This window comes from Dysidea avara, chromosome 3 (assembly GCF_963678975.1).
Source record: "Dysidea avara chromosome 3, odDysAvar1.4, whole genome shotgun sequence".
NCBI lineage: Eukaryota > Metazoa > Porifera > Demospongiae > Dictyoceratida > Dysideidae > Dysidea > Dysidea avara.
In genome coordinates, this window is record NC_089274.1 from 7,942,463 (window position 1) to 7,958,290 (window position 15,828).

At 38.5% G+C, this 15,828-nt stretch overlaps 2 protein-coding genes across 6 annotated transcripts in view; both read left to right on the plus strand.

Annotated features, from left to right (window-relative positions):
• The window catches only part of LOC136249204 (uncharacterized), a 14,150-nt gene extending 10,918 nt beyond the window's left edge, over positions 1–3,232 (plus strand). Inside the window, exons 7-9 of the mRNA XM_066041159.1 lie at positions 498–645; positions 2,474–2,527; positions 2,590–3,232. Coding sequence (XP_065897231.1) covers positions 498–645; positions 2,474–2,527; positions 2,590–3,128 — 741 coding nt within the window. The 3' untranslated portion in view covers positions 3,129–3,232. The remainder of the gene's footprint in view (positions 1–497; positions 646–2,473; positions 2,528–2,589) is intronic.
• Positions 3,153–15,708, plus strand: LOC136249208 (chitin synthase-like). Of its 5 annotated transcripts, XM_066041164.1 has the most exons (8): positions 3,349–3,755; positions 3,947–4,778; positions 5,083–5,188; positions 5,501–5,648; positions 8,381–8,434; positions 8,501–9,655; positions 9,858–10,317; positions 15,478–15,708. In XM_066041164.1, exons 6-8 carry the CDS (start codon positions 8,993–8,995, stop codon positions 15,654–15,656), a joined length of 1,302 nt encoding a protein of 433 aa, XP_065897236.1. In that variant the 5' UTR covers positions 3,349–3,755; positions 3,947–4,778; positions 5,083–5,188; positions 5,501–5,648; positions 8,381–8,434; positions 8,501–8,992; the 3' UTR covers positions 15,657–15,708. The 5 variants fall into 5 exon arrangements, 2 of the variants coding, with proteins under 2 accessions (XP_065897236.1, XP_065897237.1); XR_010698111.1 differs by lacking the exons at positions 9,858–10,317; positions 15,478–15,708 and having other exon boundaries at positions 3,153–3,755; positions 3,947–4,406; positions 4,600–4,778; positions 8,501–9,136; XR_010698112.1 differs by lacking the exons at positions 9,858–10,317; positions 15,478–15,708 and having other exon boundaries at positions 3,153–3,755; positions 8,501–9,136.
• The last annotated feature ends 120 nt before the right edge of the window (positions 15,709–15,828 follow it).

The following is a 15,828-nucleotide window of genomic DNA, read 5'->3' on the forward strand; positions in this document are numbered from 1 at the left end:
AACGAGCGTGTTGCCTTGCCTTCAGGGATCCGCTTGGCAGTGCCAGAACTTTAACATTAGGCAATTCCCTATACCGCTATCATGTTTTCGCTTGGTTCAGTGGCCGAATTGGGTTAAATACAGCAACCCTTAATGGTAATGAAAGCGAACAATTACTGAAATATCCGTGTTACTTTATGCAATCATTAATCACGGGGTAATACACGTGTTCGATACTCTTGGTTTCTAATATATACTCTTGTTACTATAAAGTGCAACCTTGACGACCATACCACAGTGGTCCCTCTGTTATCTAAATTCATTGGCCCCCTGAGTGTTATACAGTGCTTCGTTCAATTACTCTAATAGAACACACACTTTAGACAAATACCCCAATAGAACAGTCACACCACAGTTTGGATAATGGAAAATTTGATGGCCAGATAATTGAGGGACCGCTGTAGATGGTTAACTGTTTAATGTATATTGTTTGTAATTGTGACATTGTTTTCTCTCAGCCCAATGTTATGATGTGGCTGGATAGCCTAAAACTAAGCCAATATAAGCCACTGTTCAAGACAGAGGGTTACTATACTGATGAAGATGTGGAGAACTTAAAGGGACTCACAAAAGCAGACTTACAATCAATGGGCATCACCAGAAGAGGTAATTATTATTTTTTAAATATATACAGGCCTTCGTCAAGGGTTGGGAGGGGGGCAAAATAAAGTTTATGAGAGCAAGGGGCCCAATGGTGTAAAGATCTGTGTGCTTATTGCACATTGCATCTATCAGGGGAAGGTTTTAAAAATATTTTACACCTATGGATTGCTTCTCAGCTCCCGTATAGCCTATGTATTTCAAGAAACAATATTTTCAGGTAAAAGTTTTTTCATGGATTTGCAAACAATCCCTTATGTAATATATGTGGTGGTCTAAATTTCAAGGATAAGATTATCCCCAAAAGCTTGAAAATAGTGATAAATTTCCTCTTTGAAATATTCAGGCGATACAGTACCTGAGAATGGTATGCCCACCAGGAATTTTAGACTGTCAGGTTGCTTCTGGTGCATTCTCAAGTGATCAGAAGGAGTCTCAGGTTATTATTGTTCCTAATGCATTCTGAAACTGTATTAGGACAAGTTTAACTGTATTGTGGCAATTTTCCATAGCAAGCACAAAGCTCATCAATTAAATTATGGTATTGATAGTAAAGTGATGTATTGCACCTCTGTCACTAAACAGGTAAAGCATTTGAAAGGTTGCAAAAACAATGGGTGTAATGAACTTTATTTGCTTAAGGGTGCTTGCAGCTATGTGAAGCCATGAAACTTGTGATTTTGTATTGTTCCTTCTACTCAAACAACATGTAAAATGAATCCATATATTATGCTACTTACGTTGGAACACAAACCAAGCAGAATTTAGCTAGCCTGTCCATTTTATAGCTACGCCAGATTCTTTACCAAGTGGTTAAACCGAAACTAGTCCTTCATTTTTACACTAGTGCTGGAAACCACATTGAACAAACTTCAGCTTATCTATGTTTAGTATTAATACATAGCTTACATAGAACTCTAGCTAGCACTAAAAGTGTGTTCTACCATCCTTGTGTTGTTATCATCATAACTTGTAAAGCTACATGAAACATAGACTCCTGGAGACTTTATCATCAAATCTCCATTTGAAGTAGGGCATGAACGAGTGTTAACTTTTAACATTCGAACATTCTTTAATTTTTCTTAACGAATGTTCGAATGTTGTTACACCCACTCAATTAGTACAATAGTAATAATTTTGCATTATGAACATGTACTAAAGATAGGTTTGCGTACATTTCTGAAACCTATTACCTCAATTTAATGTTAAAAACAACCATATAAAAGTAAAAACCTACTCTTACAATGATAATAATTGAGCGTGGGCGAGATAACGAATGTTCGAATGTTGAAATTTACATTCGAATGTTAAGCTTATCGAACATTCTAACAAATGTTTGACATTTGTTCATGCCCTAATTTGAAGCCTTCACAGCTATCACTCAAAAACTAGTTCTATTTTTAGTGCACATGTGTTAAGATAGTGTGTGCCCAACACTATTGATACATTAACCATACAAATTCACAAATGCCAACTTTTCAAAATGATTTGGCTCACAAATAAGCTCTTATTCCTTTTCTTCACACACAGGAATAGCTTCCTGGTACGCCTGGAGTCCCCGAATTGTTCTTCAGTTCTTTGAGTACACTGTCGTCAACGGCTTGTAAGTCCTTGTTGTGATTCCAGAATGGATTGCTTAATAGCATGAACAGTAAACTAGTTATAAGTGCGTGTCTTGAAATTTCTCTCTCTGGAAACTGTTGAGCATGCACCAGTTGCTGTAAGTTATTACTGCTACCTGATATTTACAAGGGATTTGTGGTAGCCTTAACAATGTGATTTTGGTTTTGAAAAAAAAGGGTAACTGTTGATTACGTACATGCATCTATTACAGCTCATCTTAACCAGTTGATATCAAACCTCCGTTACCTGCAGTACCCCACAGACAGTAAGTAGCTAACTATGCTACCTTCGTGATCATAATTTTTATGTGTTTGTGTCATTCTTTAGTTGAAATTCAGACTAATAAAACAAGGATGGAAATGGAACAGGTAGATGCCGTAGATTTATCTGAAGTTGCTCGGGAAATGATCAGCCCACACCTCTCTGAGGAAGCCAAAGAGAAAACGAAGCAGTATAAACTAGAGTATGAATTTTGGAAAAATCTTGCTGACAACAAGCTAAAACCAGAATCAGCCAATCTTGGCAAAGTGGAAGAGCTGAAAGAAAAACTGAATAGCCTTCGCAATCTGTGCTTGTTAGTGCTGCTGCTTGTAAACATAATGTGGATAGTATTTCTTTACACCCTTGTATTTCCACAATTGACCGATTACAATCTTCCTGATCGTGCATTCAGCTTGCTGTTTCTGGGAATCTTCAGTGTCATCATTCTAATCCAATTTGGAGCTTTGATCTTTCACCGAATCGAGACCTTAGTACATTTGCTGGCTCGGACAAAGTTGAAGCACAAAAGATTGGAAGCCAACTGGTTTCAACCATCTGATGTGGACACTATATCTCGTGCACATGCACACTTTCATAAAAGTTGAATTTATTTATTTATTTATTACAGCATGCGTGTTCAAAATAATTGTACGTTTGTATTGTATGTATGGGTTTGCGATTGTCAGGAAATAATAATTTCAGTAATTCAGCTGTATAAATTATTGTGCGCCCACGTTAATCATGTTTCAAACACTTTCAGTCAGGAAATTGCAATGGAGCCTAGACAACGTCACCAGGCGAACGGTGCCGAGCAGCACCAGCTGGAACTGAGTGTATATCCTGTACCTGTGCAGCAAAGCTTGAGCTCGACGCACAGTCAGACTAGACTGCAGGGCAGGCCTAGAGGAGGTGAAGAAACTCCACAGAAATCGGTCGGTTTTCTTATCATCAAATGGACCGCATTGTGCATCGTGGCTTTAAGTCTGTGGACGGCGGCAGTTGTGAGCAAAGTCTCTGTAGTCAGTATAACTGGAAGAATGTTCAAACTTTCTAAAAGTGTCACCGTAGATTCGAGCCATGACGTATACAGGATCAGATCTATACTGTTCATTCAGCTAGTATTCCTATTACTAATCCCAAAGGTGCTTAGCTCCATTCGTTGCTTGTGTTGGGGAGTGATTGGGAAAAGTACGAAGAAGTATCCATGGCCTACAAGGCGTGAAATGTTTGAGGTACGTTAGACTCGTGAGAAATTTGTTACTGTTTTATCTGTTGGTCTCGATTGATTCGTAATTGAAACAATGTGAATGTGATCCTCTATCACTTGTCCTCCATAGCAGTGTAGTTAGTACTAAAGCTGATGATTACACTGCTATAGTACTGTATGGTATAGTTATAATAACTGTTCTTATAACACTTGCAGGGCTTTATAACAACACTCATTGAAGTGGCTGCACTTTGTGGATTTGTTTTTGGAGTTGCCTGTAGACTACCACCCTCACTAACTATCCTAATACTAAATGGATGTTTCTGCTTTCCAATTGGGTACTATTTGATTGTGGGTAAACTACGACACTTGTGTACAAGGGGACAAAGTCATCACGAGTATTCTCAAATAGGGAGTTTAACAGTGGGTAATAACAATACATTAAAGAAGTACATAAGGAGGGTGCAAACAGCATTGGAGATTGGAGGACTTCTCATACAATTAGGTGTAGTTGTTGCAGCAATTCCAGCCATATTAGATAAGAAAGAAAACAAAGACATCTCCATTTTAATTATACTTCCTATTTCACTATTATTGATCTCTTTTGTGTGGTCTGGGTGGATACAACAAAGAACATATAGCAAGACTCAACAAGGATCAGCTCGACTTAAAGCAGGTAAGACTGGAATCTGCAGTAGGCCAATGCTTAGATGGAGACCCACTGCTTGTTACAAAGTGGATGTGTGACTTGTTTGTCTAGCTGATGATATTGTTATTGTGCATGTGTTAAAGACAGTAGCTAGAGCTTTCCTTTTAGCCAGTAGTTAGACAGATAATGCACTATTTATTGTATTACTCTTGGTTAATAGCAAATTGTAGAGAGTACCTTAGTACTGTATTTGGAGGACTTTTTCCTGCGCATGCATATGGTAGTGTGGCATGCCATGAGTGATTATAATTTCTTCTTGTGGAGATGTACTCTGATAATTTTGAAAAGGAAGGATATTATTATACAGAGTTGGATTTTATAGCTGCAATGAGGACAACAGTAAGTGATATTACCAAGAATTGAATATATTAACCTTTGATATTGCTGTATCCACTACACACAGCTGCTACATTGTTATTCATGTGTTAAGACACAACTGCTGGCTTGTAGTCCCTTGTGTGAGCCCTTATCCATTTCAATAGTCATTGAGTAGGCATCATACTGTTACAGTACTTTTAGTTGTGTATATTGATAAGTATCTGATGTGATGTACAGCTTCCTTGCTAGTTGGAAATGTAACAATTTGTAAATTTATTTGCATGCTACTGTTCTTATCTAATAATTTTTCTCTGTTAATGTGTAGGATCTGATAGCCATTGGAATAGACAAGAGAGGTTACCTACTAAAGTTAGAGAAAGAAGTTAAGAAACTGAACACTCGTGACTCCGGAACTACACAGTGATGTTCCGGTAAGACGCTAGGTCTAATACCTACTGTTGATATATAAAACCAGGTTATTATACTGCGATATATTATAATGCATTAGATACCATATAGTGCAACCTTTACCATACTACAGTGGTCCCTCTGTTATCTAAACTCATTGGGCCCCTGAGTGTTATACAGTGCTCCATTCAATTACTCTAATAGAACACACACTTTAGACAAATACTCTAATAGAACAGTCACACCACAGTTTGGATAATGGAAACTTTGATGGCCAGATAATTGAGGGACTACTGTAGATGGTTAACTGTTTAATGTATATTGTTTTCTCTCAGCCTGATGTTATGATGTGGCTGGATAGCCTAAAACTAAGCTAACATAAGCCGCTATTCAAGACAGAGGGTTACTATACTGGTGAAGATGTGGAGAACTTAAAGGAACTCACAAAAGCAGACTTGCAATCAATGGGCATCACTAGAAGAGGTAATTATTTAAAAAAAAAATTATACAGGCCTTCATCAAGGGTTGGGAGGGGGGCAAAATAAAGTTTATGAGAGCAAGGGGCCCAATAATATAAAGATCTACGTTGTATCTATTGGGGGAAGGAATTTTTTGTGTTTTACACCTTTGGATTGCTTTTCAGCTCCTGTATAGCCTATGTATTTCAAGGGGCAATATTTTCAAGATAATTTTTTTTCATGGATTTGCAGGCAATCCCATATGTAATATATGTGGTGGTCTGAATTTCAAGGATAAGATTATCCCAAAAGGCTCGGAAAAAGTGATACATTTCCTCCTTGAAATATTCAGGCTATACAGTACCTGAGAATGGTATACCCACCAGGAATTTTAGACTCTGCCAGATTGCTTCTGGTGCATTCTCAAGTGATCAGTGGTCTCAGGTTATTATTGTTCCTAATGCATTCTGAAACTGTATTAGGACAAGTTTAACCCTTAAATCCACAGAGAACTTTTTGGAAATGCGTGTATACACAATATGGGCATGCATGGCGACACTAGGTGGAGTACCTCAATTCTTACGGCCTACAAATACACGTGGATTAAAAGTGTGTCTACTGGGCTACTTGAAGAAGGTTAAATGAATACTGTAACTACAGTGGCTCATTTGTTATGAAGCGGTGAACAGTGACGAGTCGCGTCTCCGTGTTTCTAAATTCTTGCCACGTGTTTAATTTCAATTGTGGGTTTACTCACGTGAGTTATATATGGCCTGATACAAAATTCCTGAATGGAAGTTGTTGCAAGGCGATAGGATCAACTACCATTGAGCTATCGATTATTTTAGAAAGGTATGTAAAGGGTTTGCGTGTTTCCTTACTGAAAGTTGTTTTCACTGCTAGTTCTGGCCTTACCATTTAGCGTTAGGGTAAAATCCTAGGCATCATTTTAATCCTTGCTACATCAAAAGTAGAATGACATAAATTGCATAGCCATAGGATGGACGCTTCGAAAGTTACAGCACTTTGTGCAATGCATGCATAAATATTTATTAAGTGTAAATCCAGTTTTCTAGATTATGTGGGTTTAAGGGTTAACTGCCGGCATTGTGGCAATTTTCCATAACAAGCTCATGCAATTGAATTATTGTACTGATAATAAAGTGATGTATTGCACCTCTGTCACTTAACAGGTAAAGCACTTGAAAGGTTGCAAAAACAATAAATGTAATTGCTTAAGCTATGTGAAGCCATGAAACATGCGATTTTGTATTGTTCCTTTTACTCAAATAACATATCCATATATGTGACCGGATCTGCGAAAACCCAACATAATGGCGCATTTTTTCAAATCCTTTATTATTGAATATTTATAATCTACTTAGCCGAGTGTATGCTCTGGCCAAGTTTCAGCCTTGTATGCCAACAACTTTTGGAGTTACAGCCCTACAAAGTAGCAGCAATAGAAAGATCGATTTGTACAGCAAGTATTTGGAAAATATATTACAGCTGCTTACAAAAACGATTGTAACTTACAAACGCAATGCAGTACAGAGTTGTAACTTGCGCCATCGTGTTCGCCATGAATAGGGGAGTCCATTACGTGATAGGTTTTTCCACCTACCGCCTTTCTTCACTACATACAGAGACGAAATCAGTGAAGAAAAATTGGTCGCATACGATCGCTTCGACGTGACGTAAACAAACGCCCATAACTCACGTATCCTTTAAGCTACTGCTACGAAACAAAGAGTTTCGAACTCCTCTTGAGTAGGCGAATAAGATGATATCCATGTTTTTATCATTACACCCTTTCTTTACAAAGAACAAACCGTTTAAAAATTTTACGAATTTTTTTTTCATTTGCGCAAATATTTTACCCATTGCAATCAATAGCCTTTACTGAAAATTTAGGCTTGCGCCATTATGTCGGGTTTTCGCAGATCCGGTCACATATTATGCTACTTAAGTTGGAACACAAACCAAGCAGAATTTAGCTAGCCTGTACTGTTTTATAGCTACGCCAGATTCTTTACCAAGTGGTTAAACCGAAACTAGTCCTTCATTTTTTTACACTAGCGCTGGAAACTGCATTGAACAAATTTCAGCTTATCTCTATACTTAGTATTAATATATAGGACTCTAGCTAGCACTAAAAGTATGTTCTACCATCCTTGTGTTGTTATCATCATAACTCGCGAAGTTACATGAAATATAGACTCCTGGAGACTTTACCGTCAAATCTCCATACGAAATTTGAAGCCTTCATGGTTATTACTCTAAAACTAGTTATATTTTGTAGTGCACTTGTGTTAAGATAGTAACACAATTAATACATTAATTAACCACACAAATTCACAAACACCAACTTTTCAAAATAATTTGGCTCACAAATAAGCTCTTATTCCTTTTCTTCACACAGAGGAAGCTTCCTGGTATACCTGGAGTCCCCAAATTGTTGTTCAGTTCTTTGAGTACACTGACGTCAATGGCTTGTGAGACCTTGTTGTGATTCCAGAATGGATTGCTTAATAGCATGAACAGTAAATTAGTTAGAAGTGCATGCTCTTGAAATTTCTCTCTCTAGAAACTGTTGAGCATGCACCAGTTGCTGTAAGTTATTTCTGCTACTTGATATTTGTGGTAGCCTTAATGATGTGATTTTGGTTTTGAAAAAAGAAAAGGTAACCGAGCTTTTATCCCATAACATCACAAGAATATAATTGCTAATTGGTTACATATATGCATCTTTTACAGCTCATCTTAACCAGTTGATATCAAACCTCCGTTACCTGCAGTACCCCACAGACGGTAAGTATAGCTATAACTATACTACCTTCGTGATCATAACTTTTATGTGTTTGTGTCGTTCTGTAGTTGAAATTCAGACTAACAAAACAAGGATGGAAATGGAACAGGCAGAGGCTGTAGATTTATCTGAAGTTGCTCGGGAAATGATCAGCCCACACCTCTCTGAGGAAGCTAAAGAGAAAATAAAGCAATATAAACAAGAGTATGAATTTTGGAAAAATCTTGCTGACAACAAGCTAAAACCAGAATCAGCCAATCTTGGCAAAGTGGAAGAGCTGAAAGAAAAACTGAATAGCCTTCGCAATCTGTGCTTGTTAGTGCTGCTGCTTGTAAACATAATGTGGATAGTATTTCTTTACACCCTTGTATTTCCACAATTGACCGATTGCAATCTTCCTGATCGTGCATTCAGCTTGCTGTTTCTGGCAATCTTCAGTGTCATCATTCTAATCCAATTTGGAGCTTTGATCTTTCACCGAATTGAGACCTTAGTACACTTGCTGGCTCGGACAAAGTTGAAGCACAAAAGATTGGAAGCCAACTGGTTTCAACCATCTGATGTGGACACTATATCTCGTGCACATGCACACTTTCATAAAAGTTGAATTTATTTATTACAGCATGCGTGTTCAAAATAATTGTATGTTTGTATTGTATGTATGGGTTTGCGATTGTCAGGAAATAATTATTTCAGTAATTCAACTGTGTAAATTATTGTGCTCCCACGTTAATCATATTTCAAACACTTCTTTCAGTCAGGAAATTGCAATGGAGCCTAGACAACGTCACCAGGCGAACGGTGCCGAGCAGCACCAGCTGGAACTGAATGCATATCCTGTACCGGTGCAGCAAAGCTTGAGCTCGACGCACAGTCAGACTAGACTGCAGGGCAGGCCTAGAGGAGGTGAAGAAACTCCACAGAAATCGGTCGGTCTTCTCATCATCAAATGGACCGCGTTGTGCATCGTGGCTCTATGTCTTTGGACGGCGACAGTTGTGAGCAAAGTCTCTGTAGTCAGTATAACTGGAAGAATGTTCAGTCTTTCCGAAAGTGTCACCCCAGAATCAAGGAATGATAGGGTCAGATCTGTACTGTTCATTCAGCTAGTATTCCTATTACTAATCCCAGAGGTGCTTAGCTTCATTCGTTGCTTGTGTTGGGGAGTGATTGGGAAAAGTACGAAGAAGTATCCATGGCCTACAAGGCGTGAAATGTTTGAGGTACGTTCGTACATTGTAGGCTCTTGAGAAATTTTCGTTACTGTCGTTTTATCTGTTGCCATGCCGTCTCGATTGAAACAATGTGAATGTGATCCTCTATCACTTGTCCTCTATAGCAGTGTAGTTAGTACTAAAGCTGATGATTACACTGCTATAGTACTGTATGGTATAGTTATAATAACTGTTCTTATAACACTTGCAGGGCTTTATAACAACACTCATTGAAGTGGCTGCACTTTGTGGATTTGTTTTTGGAGTTGCCTGTAGACTACCACCCTCACTAACTATCCTAATACTAAATGGATGTTTCTGCTTTCCAATTGGGTACTATTTGATTGTGGGTAAACTACGACACTTGTGTACAAGGGGACAAAGTCATCACGAGTATTCTCAAATAGGGAGTTTAACAGTGGGTAATAACAATACATTAAAGAAGTACATAGGGAGGGTGCAAACAGCATTGGAGATTGGAGGACTTCTCATACAATTAGGTGTAGTTGTTGCAGCAATTCCAGCCATATTAGATAAGAAAGAAAACAAAGACATCTCCATTTTAATTATACTTCCTATTTCACTATTATTGATCTCTTTTGTGTGGTCTGGGTGGATACAACAAAGAACATATAGCAAGACTCAACAAGGATCAGCTCGACTGAAAGCAGGTAAAACTAACCCAAATGTCTATATAGAATAGTAAACTAGAAGAATGCAATGTTGCATTGTTTTGTGCAGGTGGTCAGATCAGGTTATGACCACCATCTATATTTGTAACAAAGTTGTATTTCATGGAAAAATGTTTGTAGGTAGTAGTCATGAGTTTCAGGGAATTATTTCTGTGGTTACAGTTCTAAGAAAGGAAATTATGAACAGTTCCCAGCAGCCTTATACAGTAAATTGCTTACTTAGTGGCTATTTGTTGTCAAACATAAGGTAGCACATGACTGAACTGCTTTGGTTGTCCAATATGACATGAATGATTATGTTTGAAAAATTCCCTATGATCTATTACCACAAGCCCACATTACTAGTTCATTCATTAGTGACCTTTGAAATATGTGATGTTTGTTTTCTGGTTTGTGAGCTACCCATGATTATTATTATAGTTTGTTGAATATTTCACAAATGGTTCAGACCACAGAGTGGTTCAGTTGCCAGCTATTTGGAGTTGTATAAAGAAGAAGTATATCAACAGTATTTGGCCAGTTTTGTAGCATTTTGTAGTAAAAATAATCTCCGGATAAACAAAATCCACAATCAAACCACCCACTTTAGTGTTTTGAATAGCTGCAACCATTTCCTGTGGGATGGATGGATGGGACCACTGATATGCTCAACTTCATCTTCTTCATATAATTCCGAATAGTTGGCATACCACTCTGATCTGAGCCATTTATGATTATAATTCAGAAGACTCAGTCTCACATATAAACGGTGTTGTTTGTAGCTAATTGACTGTGTTGGTTGAGCACCACTCTTCCAATTGAAGGATTGTCTGTTGGTCTATAGTAAAATCACTGAAAGGTTGACTCAGAACTCCAGCCTGCAGCTTTGAGGATGTCTGAGGTTGAAATCCCTGGTGATGTAGCTGCAGAAGAGGAGACTGAGTGAGTGCCGAAAATTTGAAGTATCAATACTTGGAACTTCCAGCAAGGACTTAAACCACTAGCCACAGTACCTGAGGACACCGCCTTATGTGGCTTGATAATTGCTATGAGTAGATTGGTTTCCCTTCCCCAAAGGGGTGGTGTTCTTCTCTCTTATTCCTTTATGGTTGATACTGATCTACTTTCTCCTAGAAGAGAGGGTAAAAAAGAAACTGGTAATCTGCGATGTGGGCCTTGCTTGGCCAAGGTACTTGGATAATAGCAGACCTCACACACCCATTTGGATATATCCAATTTTGACAGACAGCTGATCTTGATGGGTGAGACAGTTTAGGACTACTGTGTCAAAATAGCTTAGTGCTTCTGAACATCCCAGGTTTGTGAATTATGTGACAAAGGAGGTCTGGCATGGAAAACTCCCTTTACAAGCCTGCAAATCAGAGGGCGTAGGCCAACTGTGTAGCCATCGACCTTCTCATGAACTGACGATATTGCTGACTGATAAGTATTTACAGAGCTGTACTTGTAGTCTTGTACCCCTCCTTAATTGTAAAGGTATAGGACCAAAAAAGGAATCTGAACCCCATTCAGAATACCAGCAATGCCACTTAGCAAATAAGGAGTCACCTCCAGAAGGTAAGCATAAGCTCTGTAGCTTCTTCCAAAAGCTGTTCCCTGAGATGTGCCATATGGCTAGTTGTGGGAGCATCAAGGAGTTGTCCCTGTTAACCATTATTTCGATTTCTGATGTTATCAACCTGGGATAGTCTACCAGCATGTGTAGAAGTCATAGATGGGATCTCCACACATGCTTTAAGCACTATGTTGGCTTGTTGATTCTGCACCTGAGTAAGTGTCCTGTCTACCAGATTCCAAGGTGGGTTAACATACCCCTGGGTGTGGGTCCACACTTGAAGAAATGCATCTGTAGCTTCTGCAGATGAATATGGCTGCCAGCTGAAGTAGCGTGGGCACTGGGCAGACATGTGAGTTGCAAAGAGGTCCACTTTCAGTGGACCAAAGGTTCCCATTTTCTGTGGGATATTAAGGGAGACAGTTTCCAGTCTGTCTTGTCTGTCTGCAACTATGATTCTGCATCCACGATGGTTTTCTGAGTTCTGGGGAGGTGTCGAGTTGAAATGTGTGTTTCTTTCCAGATACCACATCCACAGATCCTTTGTCAGATTGACCAGCTCTCTTGAGGATGGTTGAGCAACTGTTGGATTCTGAGAGATAAGATTGCTTAATATCCATTTGGGATACGTTAAGGTATACCATAGATATTCCGCAAGATTATTTGGCAAAGTGCCCAAATCAAGCTGTGTGACTTATGGTGCTATGAGTATGTCACAAACTAAGCCATCTAAGCACCATTATCAGTCCCAAGATTTTGTGAATTCAAACACTCAGCTGGGTAGCACACCAGCTTGAACTAATTATAATTGGCCTTCTATATAAGCACTGGCCAGTATTTTAGGTGTGTGATTTATCAAATAAGATGGTATATAGTTTTAATCGATTTGAGTCTTCCTTCTTCGAGTACTGGCCCGATAAAAACCTAACATAATTTTTCTTGTAGCATGCATAAATTTACAAATTATTTTTTAAATTTTGATTTTCTCATCGCTGAGATGGTCACAAATTATGACACTGGTTATTCAGTGCATAGTTCCTGTACATTGTATAAGTCACCTAGTGCGTACTGAACTGGTTATACAGCAGACAAAGGTTATAACTAATAACATAGTGGATTGTAATAGCCAGCACAACATAGTTAATACTCAATGCTAGAATACTTATGTCTCCAATAAATGGTAGAATAAACACATAGTATAGTGGCATAGTAGCCAAATCTTGTATTTTTTCGCGAGACTGTGACACCTTCTGCATTCTGTATAAGCAGAAAGTTTGGTGAGCAGAATATTTGGCATTTGCTTAATAATTTGCATTTGGTGAGTTTAATTTGACAAAATGTATGTCTAAATCCAGCAGCTAGCTATGCATTTACAAAGATGTATAGATGCTTACGTTGTTACCTATGTACTGGCCCACATACTGGAGAGTCTGTTATACAACAGAGGATGAAGATTTATTCAATACAAAGCCAATCCACAAAGGAAACAAAGTAATTGGGAACATTCTCAGTGCAAGATCTTCACTACATATATCTTCGTTTTCTTTCAGCAAGCTTATAACCTGCGATATTGCAGACAATCATAGAATTAACCACAGGCATCAGTACCAGCATTGAAACCGGGTCGGGTCAACCGGGTCACATTTTCTCCAGGTCATCTGGGTCCGACCCGGTTTACAAATTATCCGGGTCTGACCCGGATTGGATCACGTGAGAAACGAAATTGTTCATTTGATGACGTGGAAACTTACAAACGCTACTCGTGTAGCTCTTTCGTGAGCCACGCCCACTTATCTCATTACAAACATACGTTCAGCTACGCCCATGTGCAGTCTGTAGCACGAAACTGTGTACGTTGGCTGTCTGCAAGCTTACGTGGAGCCATGCCCACTAATCGATTATTGTAAGAGTTGTATATATTTAAGTCTTGCAGCAGGATAAGTACTTTTGTGAGCCACACCCACTTCAATATATTGGGAAATTGTAATACTAGGTATGCACGAAGCCACACCCAATTGCTGTCTGTAAATTCACAGTAACTACGTGGAACCAAAACCCACTGACCGATTTTAAATTATAATCTTACCGGCTTAGTTATCACATAACTACTCGTTTACTCAACATGAATCGAACGCTCAAAACGTAGTCTCGCTCGCTCGAGACTAGCTCTTATCGCACGCCTCGGCTTTATTTAATCCGGGTTAAATCCGGGTCTGACCTGGATTGCTATCCGGGTCAGTGGGTCATCCGGGTCAGCAGTAGTGACCCGGTTTCAACACTGATCAGTACATCAAAAGCAAATATTTAGTGCAGACTGTGCCTCCCAAACAGGTAAACTATCTATAGCTAGCTATCTCACTAATTATCTTGATAGCCATATCAGATTTGATGAAATGCTCCACTTGGTCACGCTTCTCTTCTTACTGCAGATTCCCTAAAATTTTGACATCTCTAAATATTTGGCACTCCCTGTGCTTTGAATGCAATGTGCTCTAAATTTCAGCAAGCGAAAGGAAAGTTTCTAATTATAAATGCACAAATTTTTCGACTCTTAGGGGTACTAGTTGACTTGAATACTGAAGATTCCCGGTGACCTCATGCAATATGCTGCCTTGATGCTGAAATTGTTCAGGGAACATGCCCAACGATATCATCATGTGACATCATGGCTACTGCAAAACGATCTTCGTTTCACATATTAAAATCTCCCCTGGCCCCACATCTCCTTGTAACATGCATGATACACCCTCACTCAGATAATGCTTTGTTAAGTCATGGAACACTTTGTTGAGCATCTGGTAGTGAGATTTATCACGAGATAGTTTAATAATATTATTGGTTGTAGTTTCTAGTGTACAGACTGTATTAGGGATAGATCCCTGAAAATTCGACAGTAGCACCGGGTTGGTACATTTTTTTCCTAACTGTTCGGCCAGACACGACCAGAATTAATTTATTTCTACTGAATTTTTAGGGAATCTACAGTACTCACTATCCGCACTTGATGAACTCATCACCTTGCTTCTTGCTTTGCTTGATCTTGTGCCTGTTCAGTCGGTTAAAGTATTATGGTAAACTTTTAATTTGGTGATTTTGTACACTCTAAGGGTCTGCCAAATCGCCAATTTTAATTCTATGCCAAGATTTCTGCTCATATGGTATAGTACTCCTTATGACATGTATCATTGATATAGTACCTGAGCAGAATTGACCTTTGGTCTTGTTGGTTTTTGTTTGAAATTAACAGGTGAATACCATTTTGTAGTTATGATCACTTTTTATTAGCTGTAAAATTCTTTGAGTTTACCTGCCCTTGGGGGTGAGGTAAATAATATCAAAATTCATAGGTAATATGAATGATCATAACTATGGAATGAAATTGCCTATTAACTTCAAATAAAAACCAAGTTGTTTGTTCGACAAGACCATGCCTTCAAAGTACTTTAATAATTATTATAGTAAAACAGCATCAGTAAAGGACTATTCTGTATTAAATCAACAATCAACTAATTTACTAATTTTATTGCCACAATCTCCAGGGAGAATTAGTGTATGCATGTAACTGTAAATCTTTTTTTTTGTAGGGTTGATTACCAGTGCTATGAGAATTTTATTCATTCCATTTGTGTCATACATATATGCAAGGTTTTTATTGGACTTTGAAGTCAGTTTTCATCCTCAGAGGTTTGTCTGGCATGACCTTGAGCTCAGTGCATTTCTAACACATGTGCTGGTCAGTTTTGTGGCCTACATGTTTGCATAGATTGCGTGTACTTTACAATCTTGGGCATTTCTTATTCCAATGCTACTCTCCACACCGAGTGGTATTTAGGATGTGTAAAAGGACATTCAGCAGTATTTCCATTTAGAAAATATTTTATTGATTTGAATGACAGATATCTTGTCCTAGTAGTAGCTTCCTTGCTTTGGATTTC